This window comes from Tyto alba, unplaced genomic scaffold (assembly GCF_018691265.1).
Source record: "Tyto alba isolate M040663 unplaced genomic scaffold, T.alba_DEE_v4.0 Super-Scaffold_1000006, whole genome shotgun sequence".
Classification (NCBI taxonomy): Eukaryota; Metazoa; Chordata; class Aves; order Strigiformes; family Tytonidae; genus Tyto; species Tyto alba.
The window spans coordinates 28898987-28917892 of record NW_024881272.1 but is presented as its reverse complement, the minus strand read 5'-3'; the positions used below and the strand labels follow the sequence as shown (position 1 = coordinate 28917892).

General features: G+C 34.7%; 1 protein-coding gene across 4 annotated transcripts in view; it reads left to right on the top strand.

The window, feature by feature from the left end:
• The window catches only part of TUT4 (terminal uridylyl transferase 4), a 49238-nt gene that overhangs the window by 16720 nt on the left and 13612 nt on the right, over positions 1 to 18906 (top strand). For all 4 annotated transcript variants that reach the window (XM_033008794.2, XM_033008792.2, XM_033008791.2 and 1 more), the window contains exons 5-21: positions 370 to 547; positions 3259 to 3347; positions 4530 to 4581; positions 5381 to 5450; positions 6405 to 6531; positions 7548 to 7667; positions 8047 to 8265; positions 8415 to 8589; positions 10569 to 11311; positions 11823 to 11973; positions 12565 to 12651; positions 14110 to 14213; positions 14597 to 14654; positions 14749 to 14852; positions 15499 to 15588; positions 17431 to 17544; positions 18653 to 18730. In XM_033008794.2, the coding sequence (XP_032864685.1) occupies positions 370 to 547; positions 3259 to 3347; positions 4530 to 4581; positions 5381 to 5450; positions 6405 to 6531; positions 7548 to 7667; positions 8047 to 8265; positions 8415 to 8589; positions 10569 to 11311; positions 11823 to 11973; positions 12565 to 12651; positions 14110 to 14213; positions 14597 to 14654; positions 14749 to 14852; positions 15499 to 15588; positions 17431 to 17544; positions 18653 to 18730 (2559 nt within the window). The remainder of the gene's footprint in view (positions 1 to 369; positions 548 to 3258; positions 3348 to 4529; positions 4582 to 5380; positions 5451 to 6404; positions 6532 to 7547; positions 7668 to 8046; positions 8266 to 8414; positions 8590 to 10568; positions 11312 to 11822; positions 11974 to 12564; positions 12652 to 14109; positions 14214 to 14596; positions 14655 to 14748; positions 14853 to 15498; positions 15589 to 17430; positions 17545 to 18652; positions 18731 to 18906) is intronic.

Genomic DNA, 18906 nt, shown 5'->3' with positions numbered 1-18906 from the left:
AGCTCAGTTACATTTATTATGTAGGAACAATTACAGCTTTTAATTTCCTTGGATGAATTCTGTTTCAGAACTGTCAGAAAATGTGGCTCAGGAATGTAACACAGCAGATTTCCTCCTCAGTTGCCAGCTGTGAAACAACATGCTCTCTTTTAAACACTGAGCATCTTACTGTCATTTCTGTGAGCCACACTAAATGACATTTGCCAGTTAGGCCGGGCAGAGTTCCTACCTTTGAAAGTGTTTGGTCAGGACACCATGTAAATAGAGGAATACAAACAGCAAACAGTATGTTCGACTATCATGCAGTATGAGATAACCTTTTTCTCTTAAAATACCAGTTTTTACTTTTATCATCCAAAAATTATTCAGGAAAAACAAGAAGAAAATGAGCTGCGTGCCCTCCCACCCCCCTCTTCTGCACAGTTGGCTGCTCTGAGTTTTACACTCATTGAGGCAGCAAATGAACAAGGCATATCAGATGATGACTTCAGAATTCGTCAAGAAATTGTAAACGAGATGGAGAAAATTATTCAACAGCCTTTACCAGGTATTCATAGTATTCTCCATTTTCTTTAGGTGAAAATGTTTAATTTTCTTTATTTTTATACAGATTTTGATACCTTCATTAGTGGTAAGTTAATGCATTTGGTAGTGGTAAATTATGCATATTAATGCATAATTATTTTTGTATTATATAGTATTAATATAGATGGGCATTTCAATTCAGACTAGCAGTTGATTTAAAAGGAGCTAACAAACCTAGAAAAAAAAGGAAAATATGATTGTGCTTATTTTTGCTGCTTTCTAGTATGAGTTTATAGAAGCTATTGGTCTCCTTCAAAGTGATGATTTCTGATGACATTGGAAATTTCCAGTGCACAAAATACTTCATTCCTGGTTGTGTTTAAATCCTCAGCCACTGATCATCTCCATCAGGCTCTGATCCTACAAACCTTTCCACCTATATCTTACTTAGCATTACTGAATATCTGTGGCTGTTACAGTAGAGGTTTTTTTTTTCCAAGTGCACTTAATTAAACTAATATAAATGTAGCATGAGGGGAAAATGAGAAGGAGTTTAAAATGTATTTTTCCCCTGCCAGTCCTTCATTTGTTTATAACATCTTTCAGGGCAGATAAAAGTTGCATAAGACAATTTTTTTTGTAAAGCACTGTTTTAGGAAAAAAAAAATTAGAGCTCAGCTATGAGTGATTTTGGTAAGCATATGGGACATTTTCAGTACTTAATTGTGATCTGAAATATCTGCAGGTACTAATCAGTAACTGTTCATTAAAACAAGTAATTTAAATCAACAAGGGTTATTGTTTAACAGGTATTTCTTCTTATGTATATTTATGGTTAATGGGTCATAAAATGAGTAGAGGCAAACTATGAGATCAACTATATCTTCCAAAGTCTCTGGAATTGTCTTAAATGGGTCAAAATATTGCAATTACTTAACCGCATATAAATATCATACCTCATCTGTATTTTTTTTCATTGAGTGCTTTATGTTGATTAAAAAGAAGAATAATTTACCAAAAAAAAAAAGTCTGAGTAGGTTAAATGCTTGGTCCCATTTTTTTGCTTCAGTGGGTTGATAACATTCAGTACATTAATAAAGTTCGCCAAAATTGTCTGATAAAAGCTGAATGGTAGTCTTATCCCTCCTCCCTCTTCAGAAGTACAGTTTGTTATTTCATTAGGATATGTTAAACATTAAAATCCGCTTATACAACTGTTGGAAAATAATATAAATAGTATAACAACAAAAAAATCTTAGACATTTGCTTCTTTGCATTGATTTCCCATTATCTCCTATAGTTAAAACATTGGGAGTTTGAGACCTGGTTTTTGGAGGTACAGGAATGTTGACATTATGTTAACAATGGTTTGTTTTTCAGTGAATCTGAACAGAAAGCGTTAATCTCACTGACAAAATATCAGCCTTCAAACTCTTTGTTTCATCTACATTGAAACTGGATGGATATTCCATCCTGTTGTTTTATTTTAAAAATACCTTCCCTTTGCTCTATAAAAATACAGTAGTAAGAAAGATTTTTTTTTTTTTTTTTTTTTTTTTTTCTGCAGGGTAATCAGCTTTAGTTTTAGGAGCTATATTAAATATATGCTTAAACATAAGGTGCTGAATAAAGCAGGGGCTTGTAGGGTGGAGGTTTGCTAATCTGTGTGCTCTATTGTGTTGCTGTATGTGGCTCCTTGTGCAAACTTCTGTTCTGACATGCTATTGAGTTTTCCAGTGATAGTACATTAGCATAAGACAAAGCAAAGGCAATTACTACTTTTACATAAATACTCATGAAGATGACTGTTAGCGTTACTCGTCTGGCTGACTTGTTTGGACTGATGAGCTGATGTGGAGGTGTAGTTGTATTGGAGGGGGAGTCTGTAGTAGTAAATGACAATTTGTTATGCCTCTTTTCAAAGCCCACTGTGTTTTAGTGAATATGATTTCCTAAGTTGTAAATTAGGAAAAAAACAATTTATGTACAATGTAGAAAACATGAGTTGTTCTGGCATGATTTTCTATTGAGCTCACATTAGAACTGTGCAAAAACTCTTACTACTATGAAAAGCTATTGGAAGTAGTTACAATGTATTATCATTATTATTATTTATCATACAGAAATTCCTTTTGAGAGGGAAAATGTTTCTAAGTAGTGAAAAACAGAGAAAGGTTTGTTTGAAGCTGTGTATATGTAAGATTTATTTTTTCTTCTAAGAGTTACTTTGTTGTGGTTCTGTTTGAGACAGTTTGGTCAGAACACAAATAAAGGCACTAAGAAAAAATACAAAAAAAACCCTCTTCACTGTGAGACTGGTTGACCATTGGCACATTTTGCATAGAGAGGTTGTGGACTCTCAATCCTTGGAGAATTTAATCTTTATACTTTAAATCTTTATAATTTAAAATTAATATTTAAAAATATTTTCATTAACTTAAAATTTATTTTATTTTAAAATTACATTTAATTTAAAAATTAATTAATCTTTATACTTTAAAACAGCTTGAAAAATTTTGGACATATGGTAATTACACTGTTTGAATTACCCATTTTCCTGTGATGCTGTGTTATGGAAGTGACTAACCTTCACAGGAGTGAGAAAGTGGTTCAATATTGTTTAATCTGGGAGTACCACTTGGGAGGTACAGTATCTAAAGCAAGGTATGCGTCATCCATTAAATAATAATTTATTTACTAGCTGTTAAGTAATTATGTTTCTTTCTCTTCCAGACTGTTCACTGAGGATGTATGGCTCCTGTTTAACAAGATTTGCTTTTAAGACCAGCGATGTTAACATTGATATCAAATTCCCCCCTAAGGTGCGTAGATATTATCTTGTATTAACTAAGATTGTTTTTTTAATCAAGGCCATCAACATTTATTTCTACTCCATTGCCTTCCTCTTCTGTTGGAGCATATGGTGTTAGAGTAGAACAAAGCATATAATCTTGATTTGGTCTCAGGTGTGCTATGAATCAAGTGGATAAAGTTTTCATTGCTTATTAGATAACTTGAATTCTGTATTTTTGGACAATCTTAAGCTAGCCTTTTTTTTAATTATTTTTTGAGTCAGCATTGAAACAGTATGAAAATAGTTGTCTCAGGATAAGTTTGTTTGTATGTGCTTGTGATTCAGACAGTAAAATCTTGTAGGTCTTCATTTCCCCCCCTCCTTTCAAAGGTGGGGGTAAAAGTGACAGTTTTCCTTTTATATTTTAGTCACTTGCAAGTAGATGTCACTGTTTACAGATTACTGTGGTGCAGAATTTGTGCAGAGCAGTATAACTTGCCTTTAAACATTGAAGTTGTTGGTTCATATTTAGAACGTGATATTAGCAGCTTGTTAGAGGCACAACTGCTGAATTTACACTTTTTTTTGACTGTATATGTTGCAGTGGAATTCAGGATACCTGTTTTGGGTACATACATGTAGCATTTGGGAATGATACTGCAGTTAGAAAGCAAAACTGAGCCCATGTTCAAACGGTTGCACGTGGAGTGTACCATGTCACTTTTCCACAAAGGCTCAAAGGTGGTGCTGATTTTTAGCTTTTCTTTGAACTGTTTACAGCTTATCTTTGAAACATCACTTAAGTTGATTTCTGGGGTGAAATAAAACACATTTAGAAATTATAACCTTTAAAAACCCTTGGGAAAGTACAGACATTAAATTCTTTACTGTTGTGGATTTCTAGTGTGATATGTTGACATTGAAATTGTTGAATATGTGGCAACTATTTTGTTTTAAATTTACGGAGTCTGTTAATACAGAAGTATTAACTAAAAAAGCTGTAGACTAAAAGAAAGCTGGCTAATATGTTTACTAGTACCCGTTTTCATGGTGTGGACATGCTAGCTTTTTCATTAATACTGACACATGATTTCACTTTTGTGAAACAACGTAGTGTTACTAGTTGTGCAACCTCAGTAGTCTTAAACAAAGTGTAAAGTAAAATAAGTTAGTCTGAATAATGTAACCTGCTCTAATTTTGTTGTTTTAGATGAGTCAACCAGATGTTCTGATACAGGTGCTTGATATCTTGAAGAACAGCAGTGAGTTTTAGTTGCATCTCATTTATAATTAATTAACATTCCAACTTCAGTTGCTTTTTATGATTAATTTTCCTGTAAACTTACTTTGGTTGAAAACTAATTCATCTTTGTGTCTGAGCTGTTTTCATGAATGGGATTTTTATGAATATCAGTGCTTGTGTAAGTGAGAGATGAAAACCTGCAGCAGGAGAATGGCCGCCCAGGTAGTCCAGCTCAGATTGCCAGAATTTATGGTAATAGTGTTAAGATGCCAGGTCAAAAAATAATTAACTTTTTAGGAGAAATTCTAAGCAATAAACTCAAAAGCTACTTTCCACTTGCATGCAAACATCAGTGAGAACTACAAGACTTCTGAAACTCGTAGCCTCCTTGTTCTGTCAGGAAGTCATCCAGCCATGTAGTCCACACATCTTGAACCAAATGACACAAGGAGCATTACATTTTTGATCCTTCAGGAAGTTTTGACTGATCAGCTCTGTGAGTGCTTCTCAAACTATCCTGATGGTTTGTCAGAGATTGAACCTTATGTCTTTCAAATGTTGTAAAGACAAAAAGGTCCTAGAAGATATACCAGTCCAGTTGCCTGACAAGGGTTTTTCTTTTTAATTTTTCCTGCTGTCTCTGTAATACTCGTGGTAATGATCAAAAGTAATCGGAAAATACTGCTTACTGGTTAGCTACACAGCACTTAATTTGACTTGTTCTGTAAATGTGTGGTATAAATGTAATAGTTTTAAAGACACAATTGGGAAAACTGTAAAAGACTTAAAAAAATAATGTTTTTTTTCTCCTTGCTTAGCTGTCTACTCAGATGTGGAGTCAGATTTCCATGCCAAAGTTCCAGTTGTCTTTTGCAAAGATGTTAAAAGGTACATGTAATTGAAAAGGATTTATAATGAGATACCAATTTCTACTATACTTGTTCATAGCAGCTGCTTGCCTGCACTTCCGGCAAGAAGTGTTACTGTAACATTTAGCTAACATTCATACTAAAGGGAAATTGCTCATACACAAAAATACAATCTAGAAAGAAAGCTTAACTTTGGTTTTGTGCTCAATTAGTTGTAGGAGTCTGAAAATGACAGTTCTACTTCTAGTTGAATAGGAGAATAGTGGAATGGTTTTCAGTTGATACTTAAAATTTCTGCCAGCAATTTAATCCAAGGTTTTAAAAACATTTTATAAGATACACATTGCCAAAAAAGACATATCATCTGACAATTTCAGTAAATTCCTAAGAAGTAGCAACCTCCAAAGTGAAACATGATTGCTGTATGATGTCCATGTTGTTTTGACTGGCTAGAGGTACGTGATTGAAACTCTGGGGAAGTAAATGCAACAAGGTGGGCGTATCTTTTCCTGTATTTGTAGACTATGCAAAAGCCTTGTAAGTATGAAGAGACTAGAAATAATTATTCTGAGAAGCAAACAAAAAATTTTTAGAGAAGCTATTTTGTGGAATTACCACCTCTTAATATGCATCAGGCCTGGAGTATTTATTTACTTATTTGGTATGTGGAATTTGATTTCTGTAAGATTGCATAATTAAGTAATGGCAGAACCTAGAGCAAATTCTTAATGCAGTTTTATATTTTTAGCTGTAATGAACTTCTGTAAGTTCTAGAACCAACTGATGAATTAATAGTAAAGCAAATGTGATTGTATTCTGTAACTTTTGTTTAAAAAGTTAGAGTTCTTACATAGGGAGACACTGATTCATGTTTTTATTGTGGTGGATATGATGCCTCACCTCCCCCCTGCCCCAAGCATTATCTATATACACAAGGTGATAACTCTTACCTGTTTTACATTTGTAATTACAGTGGTTTGACATGTAAAGTAAGTGCTAGAAATGATGTGGCTTGCCTTACAACTGATCTGCTGGCTGCACTTGGTAAACTGGAGCCTGTCCTTATTCCCTTGGTTTTGGCTTTCCGCTACTGGGCTAGAGTAAGTTTACAAATATTGAGGATAATTGAATATGTTTATTTCCTCTTTTTAAGTACTGTATACAATATAATGTATAATATACCATGAGTATGGCCATAGACAAGAACTTCATGCCACTAGTTCACCTCTTACATTAACAGGCCAGAATGAGACTGAAGATTTTGGTGTGAAACTGTAAATATATATATGAAGCTTCCACTGTTCTGTTAGCAAGCTATTATGCTAGTTCCTTAAAACTAGTTAATTGATTCTTGAAAACCAGCTCAACAGAGTGATCGGGTCTTGCAAACTTTCTGCTATTGAGGTCACACTGAAAAAAGTTACCTTGCTCGAAAAAGGGTCTGTCATCGCATCCTGCTGTACTTTTTACAGATGTGAACAGTGATCACAGGAACCAAGTTATAATGTTCACAGCCAGCATTCAACGTTTTGTAATTCATTCCTGAAATTGCCGCCAAGCCATACTTGACTTACTGTCTTGGCTTTATTTGAAGAATCAGTTGCATGGCATTATTATTGTTGTTTGATTTAGCAAGGTGTTTTTACAAAAATTCCTTTTTTACAACATACAAGTAGCAGTAGCAGAAACTACAGAGAACTGTTAAAAGTCTAACACATTTATTACATCTCTCTTGTGTTCCCATGGAAGAGATCAGTATCAGATTACAGCCAGATGCATAGAATGCCCATGTCCATACATGAGAGATCACACAATAACAAATACCTGATACTTGACTGACATTCTAGATAGGAACATAGTGCCCAATCACAAAATGTGATGAAACTGAAGAGAATAATGTACCAAAATAATGTAACTTGAGGCACTGTATGAATTACTATAATTTGCATTTTGTTTATATGTGGCATGGCATGACAACCACAGTTTCTGAGATAAAAGATTTTATGTTTCACTGTAGTAGGTATCTTACATTTCTTTAGTATTTGTCCTTTTATAATACATTTTAAATTAAAATGTTGATGTTACATCAGAAAAGTCATTATCTATTCTCTTACAGCTGTGTCACATTGACTGTCAGGCTGAAGGTGGGATTCCCTCATATTCCTTTGCCTTAATGGTGATATTTTTTCTTCAACAAAGAAAACCACGTATTTTACCATCCTATTTGGGCAATTGGGTAAGTGATTTGGTAACATAGTAACCTTATTGTTAAATTATTGAAATTATTTCTGTCTTCAGCAAGGTCATAAAATGTGCAGAATTTGATTGCCTAAGAAATCCATAAATAAAACGCATTGGTACTTAGTCCTCGCACAGGTGATGCCTGATGATTCTGATGACTTAAATGCAGGTGCTAGAGCCTGTGCAATTGTGTCATGCTATATTTTGAAGAAACGGCAAATATTTTGTTCTTCAATTCTCTGAATTTATTTCTCTGACATCAGTTATTCTTGAGGGAGATAAATATCACAATTGTCAGTATTACCTTTGGTGAAAACTTTTGCTTGTATATATTATACCCAGTCTTATTTCAGAGCTACTTTAATTGTTGTTAGATTGAAGGCTTTGATTCAAAGAGGCCAGATGACCATCAGCTGAAGGGTATAGAAGAAGAGGAGTTTATACGGTGGGAGTACAAACCACCAACAAATGGTGCAGCAAAAAACTCAGTTGGAGCAGAAGGTAAAACTAAAGTTGAGCAAAAGGGTGGTGGCAAGAAGTTAACAAGCTCAGAAGTGGAGAACCAAAGTAACGCAAAGGAGAAACACGGCAATGTAAGTCATGGCTTTATTTCATTGAAAACTGTATTCTATCTCTCACCACTTTTTTTTATCTTTAAACATTAATATTTAATGGAACCAGGAAAAAAAATGGGAATTTTAATTCCTTGTTGCAGTTGAGCATTCTTGTCCATGTGTTTCAGTCTCTCTTAGCATTCAAAACCCCTCACCAAGTTTCACTGGGGCAACTGTGGTTAGAACTGTTGAAGTTTTACACACTGGAATTTGCTTTGGAGGAGTATGTCATCAGCATACGGGTACAAGAACTCTTAACCAGAGAGAATAAAAACTGGCCTAAAAGGCGAATAGCCATTGAAGGTAGGATAATACCCTTTTCTAGTTCTGTAGTCATCCTGCATTATTATCTTTATTTACCTAATAATTACAGGTTTGTCACAAGAAGTCTGGCCAATAAATTAAATCAATAATTGGAAGAGAAAATAATACATTTTTGTATATTTTTTGAGCTATTTAATCTGTTTAAAGACAAATTTTCTGTTCAGTTGGTACTTCTTGCAAATCTGGTCCTTGAAATAAACAGTGTAGATTTCTCTCACTGTTCTTACCATTATGTTCTTATCTCTATCTGTTTAATTCTTTCTATATGTCATTATTTATTCTTTTTCAATGATCCTTATATTGGGAATTTTTAGCACCTCTAGCTACGTTTCCAAAAGCCACAATGTATTTTGAGTGTTATCAGCTTTCAGTTTGTTTCCTCGGACTCTAGTGCAGACTGATCATAGAGGTTAGCTCTGATCAGACTGAACTGGAGCAAACCCATCAGTGACACACACACAAGACCCCACACGCCCCCCCAGCACCCTCCTTTGTCCCTTTCTCTGTTGGTAGTTTTTCCATACTGTGAAACTCAATGTCATGTCATAGGCTAATGCTTCAGGCTCTGAATATCCTGCTAAGGGAGGTGCTTTTTTCAGGGAATGAGACCATATGAATTTGATGATAATATCTACCCTGAGTTATATATGTTGGGGAGAGAAAGAAAGAAAATTATTTTGTCTATTACTTCTTTATAACTGGAAGACATATTTATTTCTGTTTCTCAACTCAGAAAAATGTGTAAAGAAGATGTAACATGGAGAGTCCCAGTGCAATGCATGGCTTTCTGAATTGGCCTTAAGAATAGAGAAATTGGGTATTTGAGGAACATTAAGAAACCATTTCAAGTGATATTTTTATAAAAGCATAAATAATCAATTTTGGACAGTTTCTAGAGATGTTGATGAAGTAACTTTTCTGTAACAGACATGAGGTGATGGAGAGAACAACAAGAAATAGGTCTGAGAGAATCATAAAGACAGAGAACGAGTTACTAAATGTATATTGAAGGACAAATCAGGTGCAAGAAGGAAAAGTAAAAGGAGAAAAACAAGCAATGAGTTGTTGAGGCACATGTTGAGTGGGCCTTGAGATCACTCCTGTGGCTTCAATTTCCTCTCTCAATTCTTTTCTTCAATCACTTGTATCTAGAGAGTTTTAAAACTAGTGTTTATTCAGCATGTGGGAAACTAAAACCTGTAAGATGAAAGGACAAATTATTGAGGAAGAAACAGGAATTAATTTCAAAAAGCAGATTGCATTTTGGTTCTGATATCTGCTATTGTTGGTCATCTTGTGTCATTTTTGTTTGGCTTATGTTTTGTTTTGGTTTGGTTTTTAATTTTTGCTTTGGTTTTTTTAAATGTTAAGTTTGTAACTGAAATGATGAAGTAACAGAATCTCAGTTTGATACTATCTTCCCAGGCAAACTTATAGAAACTATGCAAGTGCTCTTTTTACTTGGAAAACATATTTGATCTAGAAATTGCTAGGAAGGACTAAGAATGAAACCTGGTGAGATTGGTTCATATAATACTTATAACCTTAATGTTACTCTTAGAGAAATTAATTTCTTAAGGGAAATGCAAATCCTTTTTCAGTGAAGGAAAAAAGTTCAGGCAGGCCTACATGTATTTTGCCTTTGTATGTTTATTTTCATTTCTAATTTAGAAACTGACCGTAATATATTGGTACAATATACCAGTGGTTTTCTTTTTAAATAACACTATTTAGAATGGTTTATGATAGCCAACCATTCATGGACACATGTGTGTTGTTTTGTATGGAAGAAGTCCAAAAAACATTGTGGGCCCTGTGTTCTCTAAGTATATCCAAATACAATTGCCAATTATATTATAAGAATCTCTTTTTAACTGCCGTATCGTAACTTAGGTATTTCAGCTGCTTTCGTGAAATGTAGAAAGTAAAGATTACTAATTATCTATTTTTCTTCCTAGATCCTTTTGCACTAAAGAGGAATGTTGCACGGAGTCTAAACAGCCAGATGGTATTTGAGTACATCCTGGAGCGATTTAGGACAGCATATAAATATTTTGCATGTCCACAAAGTAAAGATGGGATTAAATCCAAGCCAGATACCAAGAAAAAAGAAAGAGGGAAAATAAATAATAAGAAATCCACGAGATCTGAAGAGCCTGTAGCCAACTGTTGCCTTCCACAAGGGGAAAAAGTTGTAGATAAACAAAATATAGGAAGTGGATGTAACATACCAGAGAATGAACTTGAATGTAATGAAGTGGTACAAGCTGTAGCCAAAAGATGTACTTCCAAGAACATAGACTCTTTGCTACTTTCAACATTGGACTCTAGTTATGATGAAGACAGAGAAGAAGCTTTATCCCTTATTTCTAATGAATGCTGTGAATTAAAACAAAAATCACTTAAAGAAAGGGATGATTTAGAAACTGTAGTTTGTATAACTGAAGGTGAGCTAAGCCACAGTTGTAACTGCAGTGAACATCAGCCCTATGACACAAATTCTAGTAGTGAATTTGCTGATGCTGAAAGTAGACAGAATTTGGTAACAGAGTCTTCTCAGAAGAATAAGTGCACTGGCACACCAGCTACCTCGCCCAATTGCAAAGCAATGGTGGAAGCTCACGATCTCAAAGATGAAGGCAGACTCTCTACCGAAGAAATGCATTATGTGTTTGATAAGTTTATTTTGACTTCAGGAAAGGTGAGCTATGTATTTAAGCAGTGCTGGTCATGGATTAGTGGGCTATTACTTTTAAATCACTAAAACTGAGGGTGGATGGATGACGAGATTCTCCCAGTGGTTGTTTCAGACTCTGTTACGAATGGTACCTGTAGCCTTTTTAGAGTACCCGTTATTCAGGACTGGAAAACGCCGAATGCGTATGCCATTTGGACAAGACGGTCTGTTGCTCTGATCTAATGCAAAGCTTTCTGATTCCCACAAAAGTGGGTTTTCTTTTCCCCTCTTCCTCTCAGACTTTCTTGTAGAATTTCCAGGTGCTCTTATGCACTGTGAGAACTAAATGCAGCCTGTTGAATGGTGTTCTTCTGTTCTTTGTAGAGACTCTGTTGCTGTTCAGATGTTGAATGTTCTTGGTTGTTTGACTTACGTGGAAATGTTAGGTCTGTTGAGCTATCTTAGAAGTAAAATCATATTTGTGCACCTTTTTTTTTTTTTTTTTTTTTTAAATTTTTATTTCTTTCTCCAAAAGCCACCAACTATAGTATGCAGCATCTGCAAACGGGATGGACATTCCAAAAATGACTGCCCAGAGGATTTCAAGAAAATTGATCTAAAACCACTACCACCAATGACAGACAGATTTCGGGAAATACTTGATATAGTGTGCAAAAGATGCTTTGGTAAGTGAAAAGTGTTTATTTTTTTCCAGATTACAGTTCACAGTGGAATTCAAAAAACTTTAGGGTTAAATGACTTACTCCAGTAAATTCAATGGAAAGAAACTGTTCCAGGTACCCTAGGCTACAAATTGACCTATATTTTGATTTTCGTGTCACTCATGGTTGTGATAATCAAATTCTTATAACAGTTTTGAGAAACTAATACTATACATGATTTTTCTCTGGGTTTGTAAAAAGTTACTAGTGTTCCCAGAAATTAGGCTCTGAGCAAAGGTAGTTTTTGTGTTTGTCAAATTCTATGGCTTCTTTTGGAAAAAAGCCCCTTTTGGATGCTGTGGTGGGTCAACCTTGGCTGGGCGACAGGTGTCCACCAAGCTGCTCTGTGTTTGAATAATTGTAGAAAAGTGAGACATCTGAAATAAAATCCTAACAACTCCAATGATAATAATAAAAAAGAAAAACATTTTAACTCATATTCAAGGAAAGTAAATGTAACAGAAAAAAGGTATCCAGTACTTTTCATTAGCTGAAAAGGATTTTTGAGGTAGCTGAATGTCACATCTGACTGTGTTTTAACTTGTTTTTACTTAGATGAATTATCCCCTCCTTTATCTGAGCAACAAAACAGAGAACAAATTCTAGCAAGTTTGGAAAGATTTATTCGAAAAGAGTATAATGGTATGTAACAGTAGGTAGTGATTCTTGATAATGCTTAATGCTTTCTTCATTCATGTTGTCCAGAGCATGAAGATGTAATTTGTCTCATTATTGCTCATTTTCCTTGTTTAAAGCAGTGGCATCTATTTTCCCTCAGTATGTAAAGCTATCTTGCAGACTTCTAAAGTGACCATCCCTCAATGCTATTGCATGGAAATGTCCCTGGAGTGGAGGAAGAGCTGCAAGAGTAATAATGCAGACACAGGACTATTGCAATCAGGACAAAAAGAAAGTTTGAATGGGCCCTGGCCAGTTGGGCTTAGTGTTACCTGGGTCATGGGCCAAGTACTCTTGTTGCCTAGTCACCAGCCTTTAAGTATCTTGGAAATCTTAATGGATTTGTTATCTTCACATCCCCTTTATAAAATAGGCAATAGTATCTTATTACAGTGATGGAAGTCGAGGCACAGAGATGCAAAGTGATTTTTTTTTTTTTCGGAGATGTTGTAAAGCAGTGGTAGAGCAAGGTCCCAAACCCAGGTCTCCTGAATTCCAGTCCATTGCTTTACACAAAAGGCCATCCGTTCTGCTGTAGCTGGCCTGTGATCAAGGAACTGTGAATTGCACTTCCATCCACTGACTCTGCCCTTCACTTACTGGCAATAGCTGTTACAGTATCTTGAAAGACTTAACATTTCCAAATCTATTAAAGGTTAGGAAAAACGTGTGAATAGGTGTTAAATACATTTTCCTAGCATTGATTTCAGTTGAACAGATAAATGTATTATCTTCAATTAGGAAGAAATTGCTTCCTCTGTTACATAATTTTGCTTTCCTTTACAAGAATGAAAATGCGTTACAAAGTGTGTTTCAAACAAAAATGTAAACAAAATAATTGGGAAAGAATGTTCCATAAAGTATATTAATCTTATTGCTTGTATCTTTTTGAACAGTATGTTATGGTTACAGAAACTTACTGATTGACCAAATTTATCTAGTCACAGGAAAAATATTCAACCTAGATAAAGTATGAGTGGAACCAGAAATATTGGTTTGACTGCCTTAAGAGTAGCCCTGTCTCATCTGTGGGGTAAAGCTGTACTGGTGTCTGGGTTTGCAGAGTGTATTGATTTATTTAAAACAGGGAAATGCAGTCACATACCACAAAACATTGCATGACATTTAGAGATACATTTAATGGATATAACTAACTCTGTAACATACCTCACTGATAAAAATTGCACGGGCTTTATCCTGCCTTACTTTCTGCAAATAATTTTTAAATTATTGTGCTTCCTCCTGTATCAAAGATCAGGTCTTAGAAGTGACATTTTAAGTTCTCTCTTAAAGCTCATTTTTTATGGGTACCTACCCATCTCAATTAAGCAATATGCCATAGTAAGCACTTACCATTCAACTGTAAAATAATTTTTTTTTTGGGTGGGGGGGGCGGGGGCGGGATCCTACTCTTTTGATCAGACAAAGCCAGACTTTGCTTGTTTGGATCTTCAAAGAATGGATTTGGATTTCGGGACAGTGACCTAGATATCTGCATGACATTGGAAGGCCATGAAAATGCAGAGGTAAGAGTTTTGAAATTGATAAAATTTACTATTTTAAATCCAAGAATTCTTTAAGGTATTTTAATTTGTTTAAGGTTTCTGTATGCAGAAAAGGTAGGATTTTGCTAGTAGTAGATTGATTTGTTGCACTCTGCACAACTGAAGCAAGGTAGAGCTAATTTTACTTTTAATGTCCCATAGACACACATTTAGTGTATTGTAGCTGTCCACATAGAGAATACATATCACCAGTTCACATAAATTAGTGTGACTTATTGCTTACTTCTTTTTGTACATAGATTTTTTTTTTTTTCCTCTATGAAATACATATTTGATAGTAAATGTGCTTGTTGGGATAGGATCCATGTTTTAACGTCTGAAGCTGTGATATTTGTTTTTCTTAGAAATTAAACTGTAAAGAAATAATAGAAGGTTTGGCAAAAGTACTTAAGAAGCATCCAGGTAGGTGTGTTAAATTATTATTTTTTTTGTGTTTACTTTTACTGTATATGTAGTTAATGGAAATGTTTTATGTACTAAAGTGTTACTTCCCCAGGTTTGAGAAACATCTTGCCTATAACAACAGCCAAAGTGCCTATAGTAAAATTTGAACACAGACGAAGTGGCTTAGAAGGAGATATCAGTTTATACAACACACTGGTAAGCATCCATTTGTATTTGGATTTGTGTTCAAAGAAAACATTTTAATTAATTGTAACTCATTCAGATGTCATATTAGGGAATAATTTTGAAACCATAATTAAAATGCTTTTCTGCATCTTTTTTTTTTTTTTTTTTTTTCTATATTATTTAAATTCAGCAGTCCACACCCTCAGCCCAACGCAAGTAGCTGTATAACCTGATGGCAGAGCAGTGTCATGGCACACGAAGCATTTTTGTGAATGCCTCTCAAAAGATGTTAGTGCCACATTCACGGTGGCTTTTATGCTGTCATGTACATCTCATCCCAGCTTACATCTAACACAATGATACTGCACAATTTCTTACGTAATGCGCTCACCTTCACCTCTGAAGAAGATGCAATTTGGAATTTTTTCCAGTGTGGGTCATCTTATGGATTTACTTCTTTGCTGGTGTTTTCAAAGGTTCTTCTTGTTACTGCATTAATACTGTTCTGATTATACCTTTCAGTTATGTTTGTACAGGAAACGTTGCATGAATTTTACAGAATAGTGTTGTGGTTTTTTGCTCTCCAATTGTATTATTCATCACTTGTGCTTGAACTGCAGACTATACTATAATTAACCAAAAATTCAAAGACCTGTTTGATTCCTCTCCACCCCAGGCGCAGCATAACACAAGAATGCTGGCTACATATGCAGCTATTGATCCTCGAGTGCAATATCTGGGCTACACAATGAAAGTTTTTGCAAAGGTAATGTAAAAAGAAGGTACTTATTTGTATAATAGAGTATTTTCTGATATAGCTGCTGAGTTTACCTTTTGCTAATATCAACTGGAAAGGAGACAGTAGAATGCTATTAATATGAAGTGATTTACTAAGCTGGCTGTGCTCAATCTGATTGTGTGTGTCGGAATCAAGTTCTTCAGTCCTGCTATCTGTTGAAAGATTTCTGTCTAAGAGGAGGCTGATAAAAAGAAAACTTCCTATTTTTTTTAAATTTCAAACTAACTACAGTGAAAAAAAAAAACAAACCCAAACCAAAAAAAAAGCCAAACAAAACTGGAAAAATGGTAACTGTAAGATGTAGGGGCATGTGGCTGTGCATGGGGTTCCCAAGTTTCCATATCTTGGACCAGCCCAGACATTACGGCAGCCTCCTTCTGGCCTAGATGCCTTATTTTACTTACTAAAAAAGTCAGGAGTAGGTATGGGTTGGTGAATGAATCCGTAAGTATCTACTTGGTGTGGATATACACTTGACTTTAAGAGTTTGGAAATATCAAATACCAAATTTCCTGTATCTTTTTTTCTTAAGATAGTCTAACAAACTGTTATACTATACAGCTTTTGATAGTTGAAACATGATGTTTCTTTTTATTCAAGCTGCATTATTAAATACATTCCCCAAGCACATACAAAGAAAGCTTAGTGAAACAGGAGCAAATACAAAACAGGTTATAGAGAGTATGTCATGCTGCCAGATTATAATGTAATAAAATGTATCAAGATGAGTAAAATAACTTTGTTCCAGAATGGAACGTACATGTTCATTATGTTCTCACCAAGACTACAAATGATTTTTTTTTTGGTGTTGCTACAGAAGTGCAGAATGTTGCCATGTCTCTTGTGTGTCCAGATTAAATATGCCTACTGTTGAAAATAATGAAACTTAGAATTTTTTTTTATATAGTATTGCATACTACTGTATACATTCTAAAAATCTTACTGTAAAGACAGTTTCCAAGTTGTTGGATATATACTCTTGAATGTGTGTATGAAGGTGACTTCATAGCTATACAAATACTCTACATTTAAGTAAAATGCTTCCTCCTCTGTTTACATTGGCTGAAAAACCAGGAACAGCTGTCACTGCTGCTAATGTGAAAGTATTTTGTGAATCCCTTTTTTTTCCAGACCTAGGAGGTTAAAAACGTGTTGTTTGTTACAACACATGCTTGAAGCGAATGGTAGCTTAGAAGCAGGTGCTATAGAAAGGTTATACTGTAATAAGATTTTCGAGTATAGTAAGGTAATTCACTGACGTTTTTTCTATACTCTGTTGTGCAGGCTGGACCATGGTTTAGTTAGGTATGTGTATGTATGCTAGCAAAATGCCAGGTATTGCCTAAATTGCTAGTACAACATGGAAACGCTGGTCTATTAATGAATTATTTATAAAAAAAAGGGGAAAATAAAACAATAAGGAATCATAGAAACAGTTCTAGTAACATGAGTTTAGGCAAATTAAACTTTACAGTATTGAAACTTGGACATCAAATGTGGAGATTTGTTGGGATATCTGTTTTCAGGGTTTTGATTTGTATTTTTTCAATTTGTCACATAAACTAAAAAAATTTGTTGGCTATGAGAAGCTTTTCTGTTTTTATTTTAGTCAAATTATGCTGTGGATTTTACAGATGGCACTTGACTCTAAGGGACATTTATTTTTCAGGCTTCATAAAACAACTTTTAGTTATGAGATTAATGTATTTTCTGTTACTGGTGGGGTTTCTGTTTGCTGTCTGACATAGTCATTAGTCTTGAATAATAAGATGTAAATTATGTATTTTGTTTAAAATGTATTTTTTTCAGCGCTGCGATATTGGTGATGCTTCCCGTGGTAGTCTGTCTTCATATGCCTATATTCTTATGGTGTTGTACTTCCTACAGCAAAGAAATCCACCAGTTATTCCAGTTCTTCAGGAGGTGGGTTTTCAGAAGAAGAGGCTATGAAAATAGGTGCACTGTTTCTTCAAGCCAAATATGAGAAGTTTGGGCTTCTAAGATCAGGGGGATGAATTAAATATGGGGCCCTTCTGCATTAGTAGGTTCCTAACTCCTGCTTGGTTTTAGTGGGTAAAACTTACCAAGAAAATTACAACAAAATTGGGAATCTGTTGGACCTAAATTTACTTTGGGGGTTTTGGTCTTATGATGATATTTATATGCTGAACAGGATAGAAAAAAAAAAATGGCAGGTGTTATGGAGAGAAGGGAATTGTAATTATGAGACTGTGCCAGATGTTTTTGAGATGTGAGTCCAGCTCTTCCATCAGTTACTGTCAGAGGCAATATTTATTGCTCAACACCTTATCTGTAAGCAAAAAAGTTTATTTTATGATTTGATGAGGGGAAAAAAAAAGATAACTAATCCTTTGGTTACAACTTTAAAGATACTATTTTACATGTGCCAGGAAACGTTATTAAGCAAATAATGTTCTGTATCTCCATTGCATGGGTGGGGAGAATATAATTAGTCAGCTACCTACCTCTTCCTGGACACACTTTGGAACTCCCAAGCACTTCTGGAAATTATCCCTTTCTGACTTTTTTGTTGTCTGTGTGCAAGAGGAAAATTGGCTTAAGCACTGCGGTTGAGACTCAGACTTTCTTGCTGATACATCAGTAGTGGTTGGGGGTTGTTATTTTATAGCTACCCTGAGAGTGCATTTAAATAGCAGTGGAATTTCCCCTTGGCTTTACTAAAGTCAGAATGTAATAGGAGTCATTTAAAGTCTCCTTAGAGATTTTGTGGGCAAGAGGGATGTTGGAATCTTGATGAGGTAATTCAGTCATGTTTTCTTAGTTGCGAAGAACAAGTAAAAATAAAATATCCAAATAATTTGAGAGAGGTATAGCAATAACGCAAAAAGACTCTCAAACTTTTTACCAATGAGAAATTCTGACTATATAAGAAATAAGTGTTAAAATTAAAAGTTTTGTATTTTTGTATTATTTCTTACCAGCAAAACTACAAGTCTTTTATAGTGACTTTGAATTAGAGTGGTAACTGTGTCCCTTTCTATTTTGGCAGATATTTGATGGAAAACAGATACCACAAAGAATGGTGGATGGATGGAATGCCTTTTTCTTTGATGACATGGAAGAATTGGTAACATTTTAATTCCAGAAGAGTCACTAAAATTTAAAGCTTGTTTTTATAGGAAAGTAATAAATTTTTAACAGTGTAATATATAAAAGAGTAGTTAAACTTCCATATCCGTATTATAAATTCCAAAATGAGTTTTTTCTAAAATGTCTGCTTTTTCTTGGTTTGTATATAACATA